Source organism: Falco peregrinus, chromosome 5, assembly GCF_023634155.1.
Source record: "Falco peregrinus isolate bFalPer1 chromosome 5, bFalPer1.pri, whole genome shotgun sequence".
Lineage (NCBI taxonomy): Eukaryota > Metazoa > Chordata > Aves > Falconiformes > Falconidae > Falco > Falco peregrinus.
The window spans coordinates 23,122,204-23,142,642 of NC_073725.1; the positions used below are offsets into that span (position 1 = coordinate 23,122,204).

Here is a 20,439-nt window from a genome sequence, read left to right on the forward strand (position 1 = left end):
TTTATGTGGCTTGTGTGTCATCAGTAAAATTAACTAGCATTTAAACAAGTTCTTTTGCAGGATACGTAACACAAAGAATAGGTCATAACTTCAGACTGAGTTTTCAAGAAAGGTATTTAGCATAGGAAATTATCAGTATCTCCATATATATCAAACAGAACATAAAGACAATTTAGAAGTGCATCTATCAGGTCTGTAAGGATGACAATACTTGGGTCTCTAGTTGTTTTTACAATGCAATAATAATGAAAAACTCTAGAGGAAAATTAAATATACTGCTATGTATAATAAAAAAACCTTCAAATTGTGAAGGAAAACTTTCATTTTAAAATTAATTTTTCCAGAATATAGCATCACTTTCTTAAAAAAATAAAGGTTTCTCACAAACTCTCGGTCCACAAAACTTGTGAAGATATTGCATAATTTATCTACATCTAAATCCGATCAATCAAAATAATGCCAGTATCTTCCCCTTATATCTCATTTATCAAGCTGACCTTGGGACCCAGTTCAGAACACTCTAGTGCTTAAAATTTTACTCTATAAAAGTTGTTACTAATCCATAGCAATTAAAAAAATCTTCCTATAAACACATTATAAACATAAACCACAATATTCTAGTACATAAACACCTTAAAAAAACAAAACAAAACGACGACCAAAACAGTAAAGATAAAAATTTAGAAAGTGGGAAGCACTGTTTTCAATTGTTATGCCAATTAACAAATATGTGTTAAAAATGAAGTTTTCTACGAAAGATTGCATTTACTTGGAAATCTAGATTTCTGGGAAAACACCAGAATGCAAATTTTTCAGTTAGCCATACCCACAGCCATTCAACAGACAGTCTAACCCATTTCCCTGCTGAGGATGCAACAAATCTGATCCAGAGCAACTTATGCAATTCTACTGCTGGAAAACACCAACAAGATTTGTGGGTGCTAATCCCCATCAGAATGCATCATCCCTACTGTGCCCTACAGATTTTTGCACTATTAGAAGTAAATGAGGTAAAGGGAAAAACTGAATCTCACTGATTCTGCAGTTACCTACCAGTAGCAGAAACCTTCCTGTCTATATTAATCCCTACAAAAACAGCTGTGAAATTTGCATAACCCCACAACAAACAGCCAGGAACTTTGAACAGTTGTTTTTTCCCACTATTTGGTAAATGTCATATGTATGCAAAAACTTTACAGAGGAAGCCTGGTAGTAGTCCTCTGGCACTCCAATGAATTCTACAAAAGATTTAAATGAATTTTGTGATAACATTCAGCATACAGTCTGCATGCATTCTGCCTTGTAACTATTTCAAATATTCTCTTTAAAGTCTTAAATTGTTTTCCATCATTTACATTTAAGTAATACAACCCTTTGCTTATTGCTTTGAATGTAACTGGAAATTGACATTACTCTGAATAAAGACAAATGCTTCAACAAAACCAGTACTGAATCATTTTAAAGATCTTTTGATTATGACAGAAATGTATCTTTAGCAGAAATTAAACTCTTAACAAAAGGTGGGGGAGCAGAAGCCTCCTGTAAGCACATCCACCAACTGTTTTGAAAAACAAAACAAACAAACAAGCAAAAGTTACTCCCTGCTTTACAAAAGGGGTTTGCACTTACTTTATGGTATAGCCACACAAAGCTGATTTTCCACCTGTCACAAGGGAGTAGCAGAACACCTTTTTTGTGGGGACAGGGGGAACAAGCAGTTACTAAGAACACTGGGAATCTCTAAGAGAGGATCTACTACAGCTGGAAAAGAATGTATGTTCAAATGTGCCAAATGAATTGTTGAGTGATGGTATCTAAACTGAGGAGATGGAAACTAGAGGAAAGGGACAAAATGAGAATAAGAGAAGTAAGTGGATGTAGGCGGTCAGAACTTTTTAAAATGCAATGTTAAACCAATGGGCCTCCACCAGTAAACCAATCTACCAGTTGAGAAAGTTATTCTTTCCGTAAGTGACAGGGGTGGTGTGGTAAGAGAAAGAGAGTGAAGAATAGGGGGGAGACAGAAGGGGAAATACATAGAATGATATCAGGGATTAAATCAAGACTATAATCCTACATGTGTGCCATCACTATTACAGTGTTAAGCAGAAGATATAATAATCATGAAACAAAAGTTTCATGGGAAGACTAGAAATGCTAGAAAAGAGGACAAAAAAAGAAGATATTCAAACCTGCACAAACAGCAAATGTTATACAGGAAAACACACTTTTCTCTCATCAAAGTTGTTTCAGCAACAAAATCACTTTAAAACTGTATACAAACTATTGTGGGAAGTTGACATTGTTGAAAGTGTTCTATACAACTGACTTAGATTCATCCTAGACATACTTTCTTGTGTGACCATCTAAGAACAAAGATTTCACCCACAGAATGCCTCAACTGAACCAAACTGTTTTACAGAGAGATTTCCAGAGAAAAGGGAGAGTGTAAATCAGCAGGTTCAATTACATACGATGAAGAATCTATACTAACCTACCATATAAAAAGACAACAGTGAAGAGAAAAATATATTGAAAGGCAGATCCAGTGATACTTTATTCATTCCTTCATTCATTTTTAGCAGAAACTCATCATTAACAGAGCAAGCTTTATAGTAGCTTCAGTAATTCATAAACAACTGTGTATTTTGTAACTGTAGCCGTTTCACAGCAAAAGTTCAAATGTAACTTTCATTTTCTGGCTGCCCATTAAAGGTTTATAATGAAACTGTATATAACTTGACTGTTTAACTACTCATTAATGATGCTGAACTCAGAATTGCTACTGTGACATCCTGTACCACTGCCTGTAGTAACCGCACTGTGTATACACACGCTGTGCACTGCTTCTCAGTCAAGTAAACAATTGCCCTTTCAAGCAAAAAAAAAATAATGCATGTCTGCTCTCAATGAGACATGAGTTTTGCTGCATCATTAAAGAAGAATGTGCAGCCTATGATATCAAAAGACTAAACGTCTGCAGATACTAACACCTCATCAGAAAAAAATGTACAAACAATTGAAAACTTTTTTCCCCTTTATATAGAAATATATTAACGGAGGATCATTCCACACAGACCTGGGACATCCCACATTTCAGAAGATTCCACACAACCCCCCCACTGCAGAAGGAACAAAAAGTTCTCCCAGCCAAACCAAAATGATCTAAGATGTTTTTAATCAAGACTCTCCATAAAGCCCAGAAAATCAGCAGGTAAGTCCTTCTGTAAGAACTAACTTCAAATAAAACCACAGTTGTTAAGCCAGTACTTTTTCTGGTCTTTCCTACAGATGTCCCACAAGAAACTTTCTACTCCAGCTCCCTGTGGTGAGATCATCACCTATTACTACAGAAATTAATGTGATGTTAAAAATAAGCACGGTGATGCTATGATACATGATCAACCAAGGAAAGATTGAGGCTGTATAGGATTTCTCAGACAGAAAGTTATAACATACTAGGGAAACTCAAGGCAGTTGTTTTGTCTCTACTATAGTAGTTTTAATTTACTTGCATGTCCTTTTTTCTTTACTTTATGCACATCCACTTGAGCTTATTTTAGTAAGACATTTGACCTCTGCCAAGGACTCTGGTGAATGTTCTTGAGTCCCAGCAGTAGTCTTGTCATTTCAACAGTGCTTTTTCATTCCCATGTGATTTCTAACGTGCAAAATACCACCTCCTCCACACCTCCGATCATCTCCACGTTCTTACACCCCCCCTGCACTTACTGACAGAGGTGCTGAAAAGCAAATGACCCCCAGGTCTGATCCCAAGTCTTTTTCACAGCAGAGCACCACCAGCACTTCCGTGAACTTCAGTTGATTTTTTGCGTATAAACTGGAATAAATTTAAGGGTTCCATGATTACTTTTTTTTTTTTTAAATGCATTATCCACAGGGACTCTGACGCTTGCTAATATTGGAATTTCGATAGTGCAGAAGTGCGGTCGCGTTTGGGCCGCTGCCAGGTGTAGATGCTCGCACAGAGCTGCGCCCGCAGCCCCTGCCCGGCGCCCCCACACCCCCCGCCGCGCTGCGGGCCGGGGCCGGCGGGGCGCGCTGAGGCGGCGGCGGCCTCCCGGGGCCCCGGCTAGGCCGCTCGCTGGAAAACGCCGCTCCAGAGAAACCCCAGTTAAAGCCGACAAGAAAAGGAAAAGGCGAAGGCGGCAGACCTACCTCTCCCCGCTACAGCAGTCAGCCGGCCTGCCCGGGGGTAAAGCGAGGGGGCCGCGGCAGAGCTGGCTGCCGCAGCCCTCCTCACCGCGAGGCGCGACCCGCCGCCCTCCGTTGCCTGCTAGAGGAACGCGGGGAGAGGAGGCCGCTTCTCCTCCAGCACAGAGAGCACTTAACGCCAGGGCTACCGGCCGGGGTCCTCGCCTTCCCTGAGCTGGGCTGAGCAGGCGCCTCAGGACACGAGCGCCCGGGCCGACCGGCCGGACCCCCCGCCAGCGGCGCGGAGCGGAGCGGAGGGCCCCGCCGCCGCGGCCACCCGCCCCACGCATGCGCCGCCCTCTCGCCCCTTCCCCCTGGGCGGCCGCCGGCGCCTGCGCGGTTCCTTCGCCGGCCGCCGTGAGGGGCAGGGGCGGGCGGCAGTACCGGCCTCGGTCCCGCGCCGGTCCCGCCGCCGCTGCCGCGTACCCTCCCCTCAGCGCCGGCCTCTTCCTCCTCCCGTAGGATCCTGCGGGCGGTTTGAAATCAGCCGCTCTTTCCTCTACGAGTTCTCGATGTGGCCGTAACCGCCCGGCATTGAAGGGGAGGAGGCAAGAGCGGGGGGGAGAGAAGGGCGGCCTGGAGCGGTGCGGCTCGTCTTTGCCGAAAGCTCCTGTTCCAGCGGCCCCTCGGAGCGGGCCGGGGGCCGTGAGAGGTCGAAGCGAGGAGCAGCCGCCTTCCCGCGGCCCCTGGACGGTTCCTGCCCGGCGGGCACTGCGTTCGCCCTGGGGCGGCTTCTGCCGCTGTTCCTTGGACTCTGGGCGTGGGGAGCGAGGGAAGGAAGGAGCCTGCGGCGCCGCCGGGACCCACGACCCCCTGCACCCGTGGAACGGGGTGGAAGAGAGAGTGAGCCACCCCCGCTGAGGCGTTCTGGGGCCGCGGCGGGCTGGCCCTCAGGTGAGGCTCCCTGGGGCCCGGGCGCGGGGGGAGGGTGCCGTACACATACAAACCCGGACGGGGCGGGGAGGTAGGGTGGGAACCCGGTTCTTCGGGTTTAGGGAGGCGGGGAGGGCCCGGCGGCTCAGCCGGGACTGCCGCGTCAGGTAGGTGAGCAGAAAGGGAAACGGTAACGCCGGCGGCGTGCGGGCCTTCCCTCGGTGGCCGCTGTCAGCCCCGCTGCGGGCGGGCGAGGGGAAGCCGGCAGTGGCCGAGCCCTTCCGGCTGGCGGGAGCCACCCGCCGGCCCCGGGCCCTGCTCGCTGCCGGTCCGCAGCCTGCGCCGGGCGCTCTCCGCGCCAGGTGGGCACGGCGGGGCGGGCGGGCGGGGGGGAAGGAGGGCGTCCCGGGGTCACGGCTATGTGTCGCAGTGCCTGGTGCTCTCGCACTTCCTCGAAGCACGTTACCGCAGCTCCGCCGTTCCCCAGCAGCAGGGCGTGCCCGCTCGGTGGAGAGCTATGGTAGGGTGCAGCCAGGCTTTCTGATGCATAGTCGGGCTTTTTTTTTTTTTTTTTTTTAAACAATATTTTAGAGCACGTTTATTTCTTTAATCTTAGTACACCCTGCTGCTGTCATTGCAAAGGTGAGAGATGGGCATATTCGTGATTTTGGAAGGAGTCGGTAAACAGCTCTGGGCTGTGGTTTCTGTGTGTTTCAAGTGATTTCCAGTGTGAATCCTAGCGTTGTACTTTGAAGGCCAGTGTTATGTGTCTCACTGATAACAGCAACACGTTGTAGATGAAGAGGTACTACATTGAATTTGTACGACCTACTCAGTGACTCCCTCAATTTAGAGAGACACACGTTTTTGGCTTGACATGAGGAAAGTCTAGGATCAGTTTTATCCCTTTAAAGTACCAATGAACATCTTCGGAGATACGTGGCATTTTTTGTTACAAATTTCCCGCAAGATTAAATCAACACTTGTCTGGTGAGTTCTTTAGATGTTCATTGTGTCTTAACTGTAGAGTGATGTAATTAAAGGTATTGGGGCCCAGAAACAGTTATCATCTGTTATTCATCTGCATTCTTGGTTAATGTAATTGCTTAGTGATGATGTAAGAACAGATGAAAGTCGCTTTAGCAGTGCGAAATAGTTTGATGTACGTGACATGCTTTTTCCATTGTGTTGTGTTACTGGGGTTCGAAGATGTTTACCTTAAGAGTGTGAATTCAGTCTTACGTGAACTGAATTCTTGGCTGTAGTTGAGAACTTGTGAATAGAAGACAGTTGTGTGAAATGTGTCAGGTGTAAGCTTGTTGCTCTGATCATCAGTACTTCATCTGAACTGGCTCCAAAGGAGGTTATTTTTTCTTCAGTGGCTCTCACAGTACTATGCCATCTTTTGAGATGTTAACAGATGTGAACTTTTAGGAAGTTCTGTTTATATTGGATTCCAAGTCAGTGGGGATCTGTAGAACATGTTAAGGTCTAGACTTTCACATAGCGCACAAATTGTCATGTACATGTACTCAAAAACATAGATTGGTATCATATAATTGATTATCTCTGGTATGTAATGCCAGCAGAGGATTAGAAACCACTAACAGATTTGATACTATGTTGTTGTTTGTGTTTTTAAGATTCTGATGTGAAGGTGCATGTGATAGTTACGGATCAGTACAGTCTTTTAACATTAAAAAAAAAACAGAGATGCTTTCTGAGAAAGTAATCCAAATTTATTAGCTTAAACTTCTGGAAACTAGGTGACATGTCTGTGTATTTAATGGACAGATTGTATTTATCCATTACATATCTTTGAAAATAGTTTATGTAGATAGTGCTGTCTGCTTGTGAAGATGTTAAAGTGAATATTTTTTTGTATTGGGCATACAGAGTTAGAGCTGCTCCAAAGGAAGAGGTGAAGAGGCACCTCCCAAAGGGCCAGGTGGGAACAAGTGTTTCTAAGCCTACCAGCCTGCTACCACAGCAGAGGACTAGTCAGCAGGAGTGATCTCAGCTGATTGAAGAAACAGCAGGTGGAGAAAGCTCTAAGGGGGTACCCAGGAGGATTTGTCCTGCTTGCTTCAGTAGCTTTTCTTAGTTGTACTGTAACTGTAGCAGTAGTAGAAAAGAGTGTAGGAGTGTATTAAATTGGTAATGGAAAAATATCTTAAATAGTTGCAGCTTGTTCCTGAATGTGGGTTGTTACCATGGGCGGCTCTGTTTGTTTCATTAAAAAAAGGAGCTTCAATGTAACAGCAGTGTTTTGGTTTGTTTTGGGGGGTTGTTTTTGGATTTTTTTAATGAGTAATGAATCATTCTTTTGCAAAATGACAGGATACTTATTTTGGAAAAGCTGACAGTGTAAAAATGATGGTGGTTCCATTTTAGAATAAAGACTTATGGAAGATTCTTGTGACTTTTCTTTTTATTATGCATTCCTGTCATTTTTCACAGTGCTCATTATAGTACTGTCATTTCCTCATATTTTAAAATCATGTTTAGTTTCTTAGTTTGTTCCTGGATCGTCAGCATTTATGGTAGCACTGATTCTAGAAAAGTCCAACTGTTACATTGATTCTCTGAAACCTGCGTATGCTTTACATCATGCCCTCGGAGTTCCTCTGGTGAAGGGACTATTATAAGAGCTTTGCAGACGCTTCTTGTCACTGATGACAATATCCTGTATGTCATGTTTTAATTTGTGGAGTAACGGTATCTCAAAGCGCAGCTGTTAGCAACTGACTGGCAGAGATCTTGTGCTTCATAAAGTAAGTACCACTGCTTGAAGGTGCATCACTGCATGATACTGTCTTGAAATTTTGGTGATTTGCAAAGACAGAGGAAGGTCACCAAAGATAGCTGGTAGTTCTACGGGAGTGTAGGATACATTGGTACAGTTACGGTCTTGCATTGTTTTAAGTCATGGCTCTGGCAGGCAACAGTTTTGCGACTGCATTAGGGCTTTTGGTTGTCTCAGCTTGTGATTTTCTGTTCACCTATAGCTTCCTAACACCCACAAACTGAGGGATTTCAACCCCCTCTAAGTAGCTGTCATTCTATGACAATTCTCAGATTTTAAAATGGCAAATAAACTGCTAATACACCACATTGAAGCAGTAGATTGTGCAGTTGTCAGCTTGTACTGGATTAACTGTCAACTATCCAAAGAGTAAATTTCTTTCCTGGAGAAGCTAACATGAGCTTGTCTGCTGAGAGCACAAACTTTGTGCCAAGGGTTTCTCAAGTGGGCCATGATTAGAGATCACAGGTTATTTAAAATGGAAACACTGTACGTGAACTGGAATAACTTGGCCTCCATCATAGTGGTAAGCACTGTAATCTTTTGGCAGACAGTAATTATATGCTTTCCTCAGTCTTTGCTTTTTCCCTTTAATGTTAGGCTCTTTTACTTACATTAGCAGCTTTTTTTTTTTTTTTTTTTTTTGGTAATAGCTCTAGCTTCAATTAATTCTATCTCAACAAGGTTGTTCTGAATGAAAATTCTAAATAAGTCTTTAAAACTATTGCATTAAAACTCTTATTTCCCTCCCTGTCTCCCCACACAATCCTTTGTTGGATCGTGGTGCTCATGCAGCTCCTTTTCTTTCTCATTTGCTTTTGGGCCCACAGACAAACATACTAATTCCAAAGTCTGTACCCTTATATAGAGCGTTCTTCTGGAGAAGGTTTATGTTAGTCTTGCATAATTTTAATTTGCATGAAGTTGTGTACCTTTATGCTATGTCCATTTATTTCTGTGTCTCCTTTTAGTTTGCTTTGACAAAGCACCAAAGGTTAAGCAAATAACGTGATTTCCAATGTGATTCTTTCTGCTCTTTCTTAAATTTGAACGCTACTTCTGCTGTTTTGCAGTAATATTACCTTAGGCTTGTTTGTAGCTTTGTGTTGCTAGAGCTGCAGTTTCATGAGACAGTTCTCTAAAATTGCTGGGTTGGGTTTCCCACTGTTTGTTCTGAGCACATCAGCTTTTAGAACTTCACTTTAATTGTGGGCATGGTAGCTTCCATACCTTTGCTCATCTGCAGCATTCGTTTGTTGAAGTAAAGAGCAAGTGTTCAGTTAAGTTGTGAAGTATATTTAGATTCTTTAATTTAAACTCTGTCATCATTACATAGCACTCCTGCTTCTTAGATCTTTTTTTTTAGTTAGGTATTTGGAAAAGCTTTTCCTTTTTTTAGTAGATCTCACAAGTGTATTTTTCAGTATTTGTGGAACTGTCAAAAATCAAAATGCTATCACTGTTTGTGCTTTATCAGTAACCTGTGATTGGTTTGCTGGTGAGGAATGCTGGGCTTTTTTATTCTGTTTCCTACATTTCATCCTCCTTATCTATTAATATTTCTAACATTATTTGTCCAGGTAACCTGCATTCAGATTCTTTCTTTTAGGTTTTCTTAGACTGTTCTTTTTCAAGAAATTCTGGCCTTCCTGTCTGTTAAGTTCTCGTCTCCCACTGGCTTCATTGCCTTTTTGTTCTTTCGAAATAAAAGAATTTAAGCACTAGTTTTAAATTGAATCAACTTATAACCGAAATTGATCACACAGACTATTACTACTTATTCTGTAATATCTTTGGGTTATGCTGAGAAAATGCTTAGGGCTACGTCAGATAAAATTCTGTAGCAAACCTAGATATTTATGTACTTTAATACTGTGAAATGACATTCAAATAACATTTTATGATGAACAACTTCCCAGTAGTGTTTATCTGTCTTATTACATGCCAAAGATAACAATTTCCAGCAACAGGGGCAGTTTAGTGCTACTGCAGTATTCTGTAGAACCTCTTTTATGTCCATTTGATTCAGGTGTTTAAAGGTCTATAATAGGTAAAACCACTAATTTTGCAAGTGGACAGCTGCAACAGCAAGAAACTTTGCCTGGATATTGTGGAGAAAAGGTGCAACTCCTTCTCAGAATTAAAATAATTTACTGCTTTAAAGATACAAACTTCTATGTTTGTGGTTTTGGACTTGAAATGCAAGGCTGCTGGTTTATATTCCAGTATTAATTAGGAAACCGAAGCTGGTTCTAACAGCCCGTAGTTCTAGAACAGAGCTGCTTTTTTTCTGTTGTTGGATCAAATATACAGAGATTGTTTCTACACAGGTGAATTTTAATTATCTTGTGGTCTTACTTGAAAGAGAAAAGGAGAGTTTAAGTCTATTTATAGCCTGTTCACACTGTAGCGTCTGAATGCCTTGCATGTATGTGATGCCAAACACACTGGCGTAGACCCAGGCATCAGAACAGGTGGTGCCATTGAAGGTGGTGAGTGATAGGGCCTGAAACTGTAGTGTAGCTTCTGTTTTATGTAAGACAGGTCACACTTCCCCCCCCCCCCCCCCCCCCCCCCCCGCGAAGTGATAAAGATACAAAGAGAACATTTAGGCAGAAGTTAAAGAGCAGACAGCAAAGACTTAGGAAAGGTAAAATTTCTGTATGTCTGAGGTGCTGACAAATAAGAGGGAACTTGAGAGATTTCCCCACAGGCCTTCTGGTTTGTCTAGGGATTTCAGACACTGCAGATTTTTGGAATGAAATACGACAGGATGTCACTTCATCAGTTGTGTAATACAACGTGTAACTCTGCCTACAGTAATTGATGAACAAGTAATAGATGTGATTTAGGAATTCTGAACTGTAAATGTAGCAGATAGTAATGTACTTTCCTTATATTATCTCTTACAGTTTAGGAAGGCCAGTGTAACACTGTTCTTTGTGTGGTTGTTTTTTGTTTTGGGGTCCTGTAGTTAATTTCTGTGAGAATTCTGATGTTGCTGTATGTATTCCTTATAACATGCAGCAATTTTTATCCATAATTAGCATGTTATGAGAGTGAAGCACCTAAGAAATATTTCTGCATGCATTTGAAATATTTGGCACCTTATATTTTTCTGAGAAATAACATCATGATACCTTTAGTATTAGACTAATCAGTCTATTAGCAATGGGACTAGATCTCTTTAGTGCTGAGCTGTATAGTAAAATATTAAATACTCTGACATGCATCAGCTCAATTAAAAGTTACATGAAACAGAAGAAATTGTGACAAGACTCTTGAAGGACTATTAAAACATCTTATTAAAGAAAGTTTATATTGAGGCTTAGTTTCAAAGCTGGAAGCAATAGTAACTATAGAACCACATAACCTTTTATTTTGGAAGGAGTCTCTGGAGGTCACCCCTGCCCAATGTGTGGTTCGTTAGGGCAAATTAGTATCTTCAGGGTTGGACATTTCACAGCCTTGCCAGGCCAGTGTTTAACTACACTCTCAGTTCTTCAACTCCAGGGTTCCCTATTTGCATGGTTCCTGTTGGAGATGTGGGTGCTCTAGATTTGCGTGTACCTGTGCTGCTCCCTGCAACGCTTTATTGCACACTCCGGTGAGAGTGTAGCTCACAAGCTCCCATTGATGTACTTAAGGTGTGGGTTCTCCTCCCTTGCTGGGCCCTGTACTGACCGCCTGCTAGCTGGAATGCAGGACCTTGCATCTTCCAGAAGGGATGCTGTGCTCTCTGGCCTGGACAGATACCGTGATGCACTTAGTGGGATGACTTATAGCAGTGGCAAATGGGGTTTTGACTGATGCAGTTTCCTCTCCAAGGTCTCTCCCGCTGCTACAGACTTTCTTATTTTTTATACTCCTTTTCATGAGGAGCCCTTAATTTCAAACACTTCTTTCTAATTGCCTAGTTACTGTTTAATCTAACTGATGTAGTCTTGCTCTTCACCATGACTGGTTTGGGGCAAATATCCTGTTAGACAATTTTGCGTGTTTGATTCACACTCACAAAAATGGTCTTTGCATTTGTTATTATCCAGACTATTCTGCCAAGGGAGGGTCCTTGCAAGCACACCCCACTGTGTCCCCTGCATCACTAAGCAATGGCCCTACAGTTTTCTTAGTCTTTCTCTTGTTCCCAAAGTTCTTGTGGTAGCCTTTCTCTTTGTCCTTACCAGCCTTCGCTAGTTTTGATTTCAGCTGAGCTTTGGCTTTCCTATCTTTTCCTTGTAGGCAAAGGCAACATCTTGGTATAACTCATAGGGAATCTGTCCCTGATAACTTTTTTGGGTTTGGGCTCAGTCAGGAGTTCTGTGCTCATCCTATGTGAGAAGTGTGGCAGATGGCTGGCAGGGGTGCCACAGCTGCCTTCCTCCACAGTGACTTTGGCACCATTATAGAATAGTTTAGGCTGGAAAAGACCTTTAAGATCTTAAGGGTCCAACTGTTAGCCAAGCACTGCCAAGTCCACCACTAAAACTGTGTCCCGAAGTGCCACATGTATGTGTCTTTTGAATACCTCCAGGGATGGTCACTCAACTGCTTCCCTGGGCAGCCTCTTCTGATGCTTGATAACCCTTTTGGTGAAGAAATTTTTCCTAATAGCCAACCTGAACATCCCCTGGCGCATCTTGAGGCCGTTTCCTCTTGTCCTATTGCTGCTTGGCCTGCCTTGCTATAACCTCAGCAAGGTCTCCCCTGAGCTTCTTCTCCAGGCTGAACCCCAGTTCCCTCAGCTGTTCCTTGTAAAACCTTAGACCTCATAAGACTTTAGACCCTTTACTAGCTTTGCCCTTCTTTAGACACACTCCAGCATCTCAATGTCTGTCTTGTAGTACTACAGTGAGACTAAGATGAAGTGCTTTTTAAAGTGCTCATTTAAAGCATCAGCATCTGATGTTTATAAATTCACTACTTTATGTATATACATTAGCACTTACTGTCAGTCTGAATATAGCTATACTAAAAATAGTATAACCTGTTAAATTCCGTTTCCCCGAATCAGTCTGTCAGCAAAGAGAATCTCGCTGAATTATCAAACCAAAGTTAGTTGTCTGTTAGAAGTTGTGTGTTGTTTAAAGAATGCCCACAAATGCAGTGCAAGTCTACGGTGTGTGCAGTTATTGTGCAGTTTATATTTGTGGTAAAAATTGAGTTAGGAAATAAAAACCTTAACATTCAAATTAAAAGCATTTTCTATTTTATGCTTAGTGGCGTTTTTTAGTAGATAGGCCTGAGTCCTTTTGCTTACATGAACTATCCATTGTAATAGCATGATTTCTTGATCTTATTTGTTTTTATAATATATAACCTTGTGAAAACCTTCTGTAGTAGGGCAGTATTATGTTGTGTTGATGCAGCTTCTACTTTGGGCCCTATCTGCTTTTCTTATTTGAAGTCAGCCAATAAAAATTACTGGGAAAAGATGCAGATTTTTGGAGGCATTTCTTCCAAATGTGGGCAGCAACCTGAGCTCTGAGCTTTTTTTGTCACAGATTTCCAAAGTTTCTTCTGCATATGTATATCTACATTAATCTGAGTACAAAACATAAGTTGACTTGCTTTTTTTTTAAGACTAAAAAGACAGACTCGTACTGAATGGATTAACAGTGGCAGTACTTGTCCCAGGCTTTATCTCAGAGTCTCGCTTCAACCTGAGTTTAAGCTCTGCTGTCCTGCTTCCAAGACCCATCCCAACCTCTGATAAAGTGAGGCTGCAGTCTTGTATTTCTTCCTGAAAGTGTGCTGCTACCTAACACCAGAATTAAAGCCAAAACAAACACCACAAAAAAATCATGTTATGGGGGAGTAACAAATAAATTGAACCATGAGCCACAGGCAGATGGTAAAAACACTTCCTGGCAGGTGAGTCCTGTGTGTTGGTCCAAATACCTGTGTTTTATCCAAACACTCTGTGCTGCAAAAATGAATGAGCAGCCTGTGGAGTCATGGATGGAATCCAGGAAGGTACTTATGTCTGCTCTTCCCCATCAGGAGCAAGTTCATTACTGTCTGGTAGAACTGCATCTTCTCTGGCCCTTTCAGACACTGTGGGTTTATTCCTCTGACTCATCTGCAAATGCTTTGCTGTCCTTCAAGTTTTTTATACAATGGAGTTGTTGTGTACCTGTGCTATAGAGTACGTTTAGTTTTGGTCTCAGAATAGCAACTGGAAATGAGTAAGATTATTGCATAATTGTTTTATCTGTCCTATGCAGGTTTTTATAGGAAGGGGGACATCTAGTTTCAAGGCTTTGTCTTTTCTCTCACCAATAAATATTCTATTACTCTTGTCTAAGCACATACAGAATATTAAAATACCTGCAGAATTTGAAGCAGAATAAAATGTATTATTCTGGGTGTATGATGCTAGTATGTTTCTCTCTTCACTTGCCAAATTAGGAATCTTGTTTGGCAAAATAATGTTTGTTTGTCTAGAAATGTCCTCTATTATAGTAAAACTTGAGTAGAAGACTGCATGAGAGCAACTGCATTAAAATGTAAATAAGCCTCATCTACCTGCTTGGATGCTTTGAACAGTTTGCTGAATCTCTTTTCTGTTTTGGAGAGAGCTCTAATGATTGTGTAAGTTTATTTCTTGAACCCATTGTTGCCTATAGGTTTTCTTCATGTCCATAAATTAAATGGATACTTATTTTTAGGAGTTGTGAAAAGTAACAGGGTACCTAGCTGTCATCATGGAGCTAGGAGCAGTTGACAGTCGTGCATAACTTTGAAGCTGTAAGTAAATTGATGGGTTGTGTTCAGTAGAAAAATGCTCTGTGTGTACCTTGTAGGATGCACTGTTCTATAAAGCTGTCATAAAATGTTGTGATAACCACTTGATGAATTTGTGCCAATGGCACTTAGGTTTCTTGAACATTATGTAACTAAAATGTTGGAAAATCAATTACATTTTGTGGTGTGGATTGTTTATTGGTTTTTAATTCCAGATCTGAAAACTGAGTTTTTCCTGTCTGTTTTTGCAAATACAGAACCAGAGAATAAACATGGGAACTCCTGGATCAGGACGGAAGAGGACTCCAGTGAAAGACAGGTTTTCTGCAGAAGATGAGGCGCTGAGTAATATTGCCAGAGAGGTTTGTTTATTTCAAATTGTCTTAAATTCAGAAATAGGGATGAAGGCTATTTTGTTATTCAGAAAGTGAATTAATTTTTTTTTTTAGGCTGTGCATTAAGAAGTGTAATGAGCCCGAAATATGAGAATTAATACAAACTAAAGAGTATCTTCAATCAAATAATCACATTTATTGAATTGTTGTCACAGTGAGATATTAATTGTATGAATAGTTTAACTTTACAGGATCACACTCAGGCTTGGGAGGTATTGCTACAGATAGTTATATGCATAGTTAAAAATAAATGAGAAATCCAGTTATGTCAGATCTAAAACTGAAGAAATACCACACTTATCCCATTAAAGTGTGTAATATTTTTAAGATGGCCAGTGTTTTAGTGTTGAATAAGTAATAGTAATTATTAAAATGTATTTTTAATATATTCTGTTTCAAATGTGGTAAGTCACATTTCTGTCAAAATAAGCCTAGTATGTACTCTATACCAGGACTTTATTAACAGTCACCACCTGAAAAATAGGGACCCGGGGGAACCAGCCAAAAATGCAGTTAACAAGAACTTGACACAAAGGGGAATTTTGCCCCACCGGATGTAGGGAGGAGGCAGCTGGGATTTAGTCTTACAGATGTCTATTTGGACTTGAGTTTTTCTGGGAGGAAGTGCTGTGACTTGGAAACAAAAGCCTTAGTACTGTTTGTATACAAGTGCATACAGCAGCTTTGAGCTACATCATCTACAAAGTTGCTCACCACAGATGACATAAATGAGTGCAAAATGCAGATTCTAATGGGCTTTGTAATGTACGTTGCCTATATATGTGTGCATACAGTATATACATATAGGTGTAAGTAAGACAAAATAGGTAGATTGAAACCATTAGACAGGTCATTGAAAACACAGCATCTGTATGCTTTTTGAAATTAGCCATCAGACTGTAGGCAGAGGAAATGTTGTCAGCAAAAAATAATTTTCATTTAATTCATAACTTTCCAGAAATCTATGTTCACACCAAATCTAATGAAAGTTCTTGCCCTATGAGAGATGTTCTATGTGGGGCTCTAGGTCATCGCTCATCAAGTTCCATATCCTGGTTTTGGGGAAAACCAAGTTAATGAAGGAGAAGGAGTCTGGCTTTAAATTTCTTTTGAGTATTCTCTGCACAGTTCCAGTACAGTAACATCAGCTTGTAATTTAGCCTAGAAAAAAGGGGTCTCGAAGGCAAGGTGTAATAAGTATTATCTTACTTAAAATTACTGTGAGGCTTTGTTCTCTTACATTGCTAACCCCCTTAATTAAAGTTTGAGTGTGCATGTAAATTAAACAAAAATTCAGGGTTCCCCCCCTCCCCTGCATAATGCTAAATTAAAATAGTACCAGGCCTCACAGCTAGAGGTGTTATCTCACAGAGATAACTGGTCGAACATTTCTGTTCCAGGGAGTAATCTATATGAAGTCTTCCCTCCTCCTTGTTCAAAAATGAACTGGAAAGCAACTTGCTGACAAGCTCATAACTTAAGTATTCTGATATTAATCTAAATCTGCTGATAACTAATTTTTTGTGCTGATAAGCATATTCTTTAAGGGCTAGGCATTTCATATTGTCTTTAACAGGTTTACATCTTTTAATAATTCTTAACACCTATTTGAATTAAACTGTTCTTGAAGTTCCTTCTGATTTTCTTATTAGAATTCTTTTTTTCCCTTTCTAATAGTCGCATATTTCAGTATGTCATGGGTCACCTTTCATGGCTTGTTAGGGAGAAGAGAATTCAACATATTTCAGAATAAAATGGTTTGTTACCTTTAATACAGGTTTGCGATGGTGTGTTGCACCACTACTTCTTTTGTGTTGCCATATCCAGATTCCATTTAGAGTCTTAATTTAAAATTGTTATCCAATTTTTAAATAGTGTGAAAAGTTGTATGTCATCATGAATATTGTATTATCACAATATGTACTACTGTCAGGCTGTTAATCCCTTGGTCTGTGTAGGGAAAGCTGGCCCACAGATCCCAGGTCAGACAGCAGCTGTTGTCGTTGAATTGGTTGCTGTAATTCCTAGTATTAACCAACTTAGTCTAAAGAGAACTTTTATTGTAAAGGAACAGAATGCATTTCTTAGGATATAACAGCAGAAGCCAGTTAATGAAACTAAGTTCAGTCTTTAAATAACATCTGATTTTCCTGTGCTGTACATATGCCCTATCATTTGAGGCTGGGGAAAAGTTTTCAGTTACCACACTGACATAGGGCATGCCAGTTCTCAGTGCATGGATATACAGAGTAGATGTACTTTGCTGCTCTGAGGTCATTATCTCAGCAGCATGGCTTGCTTATCTTTTTATTGTCAAAGGGTGTTTTGTTCTTCAACTTCCTTTTCTAAAATTACCTATATAGCAGATGTTACTTAGAACAGTTGAATTGAGTCCCGTAATCCAGAAGTCAGATGTCTTGTGAGGAAAACATTCCTAAAAGGTGTTCTAGGTATCAAGAGATGGTAAACAGAATATGCTGAAGTAAAATGCTGGCACTCGGGATGATCTGCATGGAAGAACTGCACAGGAGTGCTCTGGCATTCACAGCGATCACAAAAAGGTGCTAAGAATTATCAGAGTTTGTAATACCAGCAAAGAATTCTAGTGTAGTATATGAAGTTTGAGGGTGTTTTCCTCCAAAAGTTAAGATTTTGGGAAGCAGTAATCTTAATCTTTCTCACCGCTCTTAACTTGACAAAATTGAGATTTTCTTGCTCTATGGGACTTGCAAAAAAAATGTGATATCTTCCTTTTGGTACCAATAAGCATCTGCTTTCTAGAAAATGTGGTCTAAAGAATTCTTTGGTACTGCTCCCATAAATTCCTTTCTGTATAGTAATTTTTCTGCACTGGTTGAATCTGATGTGTCATCTTATATGAAAATATTTAATGGAAGACAAGGGCACTATCATAGGATCTCTTTGTGAGATTTCTTTCATTTTCTCCATCTTTCCTCTGCATCAGAAAGCTTTTCTTCTGTTTGTTTGTTTCTACCCCTTCATTCACTGTAGCAGTAGCACTGTTAATGTACAGAGCGGTTTCGTATCTTTTCCTTGCTATGAGAGTTTGTATTGAGACAAGCTCTTCTGCAGTGCCTCTGCACTAAACAAAGAGATGGTAAAACATCAACAGTGGTGGAGTTACTGCCTTATTCCAAGAACTTCTCAGATACCAGACCTCTTTCTTTGGCACCTACTTTGTATTCTGTTGTGTGTTACCCTTTCTGGCATTGAATTGCCTGTGCTTACTGAAACTGAGGAAGACTAAAGGTGATACACTTATCCAGGGACAGGGATCTACTCAATCCTTTTTTGGGAACAATGTACTCCATATTCAGTGTCTTAAGAGAGATTAGTAGCAGTTGATGAGTTTGGAAGTCTTTCTTTGGTACAACAGAGAGGATTACCAGTTTATTGAGTTCGATTCAAAAGCTGTGGGAACAGGTATAGGTATATTGTCTAGGCATTCCCTGCAAGGAGAAAAGGAACTCTGAGTATAAATGCACCCAACTACATTGAAGTTAAGTATTGGTAATTGTCTTCTGAATATGACAAGGTTAATGTGGAGTCAGGTAATCTCTTATTAAAAAAAAAAAGATTAACAAATTCCTATCCCTTGAAAACACGAAGAATTCCTTTTATACCACCTTCTAGTTCCTTTTTCTAGCCGTTGTAACTGAAACTGTTACCTTTCTCAAATTGACAAAGAATGTAAACCAGAGTCTGTCTTGTGGAAAGTTCTGCCTTTCCAAATAACAGATAGGGATTGTCTAGTGTGACTTGGGCTCCTGTCAAGATTACGTTCTTACAGTCTACACTGGATATGGCTGATAAAATCTCAAGATCTGTTTTCCCTGTGGGTTTTGTTGTGGAGGTTCTCTGCTTATAAAATTTTTCAGGACAGAGTATCATCAGCTGACATCTGTATTGCTGTTTAACTTGTCTTTTAATTTACAGACAAGTTGTGTTTATTTTGACTATTCAGTAACAAACTGTTGTCACTAGACATCTCTGACTACTTGAGACCTCTTTCTCCAAGACCAGCCTTACGTGCAAGAGTAGAGGTTTCAGTCACTTCTGTGTTCTTACACTGACTTCATTTCAAGGTCAGATACATTGAACATCATGCCAGATAGTGAGAAGACTGACTTGCCATCTCACCAGCCTCAACCTGATAAGCAGCATTTGAAGGGACAATCAAGATTTATCTTATAACCTTCTATTCTTCAGGGATGAATAACTAGCTGACAAAGAACTAGAGGCTGTGGGATGATTGCATCACTGTTCACTTGATGGCCACTTGTAGTATCTTGTCTGTACTGTTCGGGAACTGTTCTCATAACTGTTTTCACTGTAGATCAGGAGCCTGGAAACTCCTAAGAGGTGGTTTTTTTATGGGACAGAATAAAGATTCATTTGGATTTAAAATTCACTCTGTAATTGCTCAAACTTTGGGCAGAGAGTAAGGAATAGTTGTTTTTCCTTTAGTAAAAAATGTTGTGTTAATTGAGAGGGTAGAAAAAGCCAAGAGTTCAATATTAAAATGTTTGAAGACTATATCATGAATTTAAAACCAGATGACAACAGTCTTTGTCGCATTCAATCTGTTCAAAGTTCAGTACATGTTTCTCTCTGCATACAGCTTGAACTTTTCTTAAGAAGACAAAACCCCAAAGAACTCCACTCTCATACAGAGATTGTCTTTGTAGATGCTAGATGATTTTTTGTTTTAATAAGAGATCACTTACATATTTGTAAAACAGCTGTTTCTACCTCAGCATTAATTCAAAATTTTGTTTGCAGTTTGTAATAGTGTTTAAGGATATTTTACAGGAGAAGGTATATAGAGATTTTCTAATCAATATATGGATCTGGTATAATAAATAGAAAAAAAATAACAGACAGCAGAAATAAAGAAACCTGAACCTTTCAGTCACATAAACCTTAAGTTTTTGTTGTTTATAGGCTTTACATTATAGGCAACTGGAGAAAGAGTAGGGGCATCAGTAATAAGTGGAAGGCAGATATTCCTGAGGAGGCCTAAGAAACACATTTGGCCCATGAGTGATGGTGTTGCCTTGTGTCTGTAAGAGGTAGTAAGGAGAGGAGGAGGTTAAGAATCATGGAAATGAGAATACCAAAGCAATGAGCAACAAGAGAAGAATAATGCTGCATGTTCACATAATAAGAAATGATGTGATAAACGTTACATGAAAGTGTGTAGCAGTGCACTGAGAAATCCGGTGACTGTGAAACCCTCATCCTGATGCTTTGCTGGAGCACGCGGCGCACCTTGGGGCTGTGCCAACACAGAGAGACCGGCCTTCCTGGGCCTCCTGCCTCGGGAACTGCAGGACTGTAAACATCACCTAGCCCTCAGCACAGCGAGCAAAGGAGGTACACATA

General features: G+C 40.7%; 2 protein-coding genes across 10 annotated transcripts in view; one reads left to right on the forward strand and one right to left on the reverse strand.

Moving 5' to 3' along the window:
* GOLGA4 (golgin A4) overlaps positions 1–4,452 on the reverse strand; it is a 95,490-nt gene extending 91,038 nt beyond the window's left edge. For both annotated transcript variants that reach the window (XM_055804189.1, XM_055804190.1), the window contains exon 1: positions 4,180–4,452. The gene's annotated coding sequence lies outside the window, so the exon portion shown is untranslated. The remainder of the gene's footprint in view (positions 1–4,179) is intronic.
* Positions 4,453–4,577: 125 nt separating this feature from the next.
* Positions 4,578–20,439, forward strand: part of LRRFIP2 (LRR binding FLII interacting protein 2) — a 57,935-nt gene continuing 42,073 nt past the window's right edge. Inside the window, exons 1-2 of one of the 8 annotated variants that reach the window (XM_027785274.2) lie at positions 4,578–5,109; positions 14,896–15,000. In XM_027785274.2, coding sequence (XP_027641075.1) covers positions 14,911–15,000 — 90 coding nt within the window. In that variant the 5' untranslated portion in view covers positions 4,578–5,109; positions 14,896–14,910. Of the gene's footprint in view, positions 5,110–5,235; positions 5,256–14,895; positions 15,001–20,439 lie in introns of those variants that run through there. The other 7 variants (XM_027785266.2, XM_027785270.2, XM_027785269.2 and 4 more) reach the window with 7 other exon arrangements.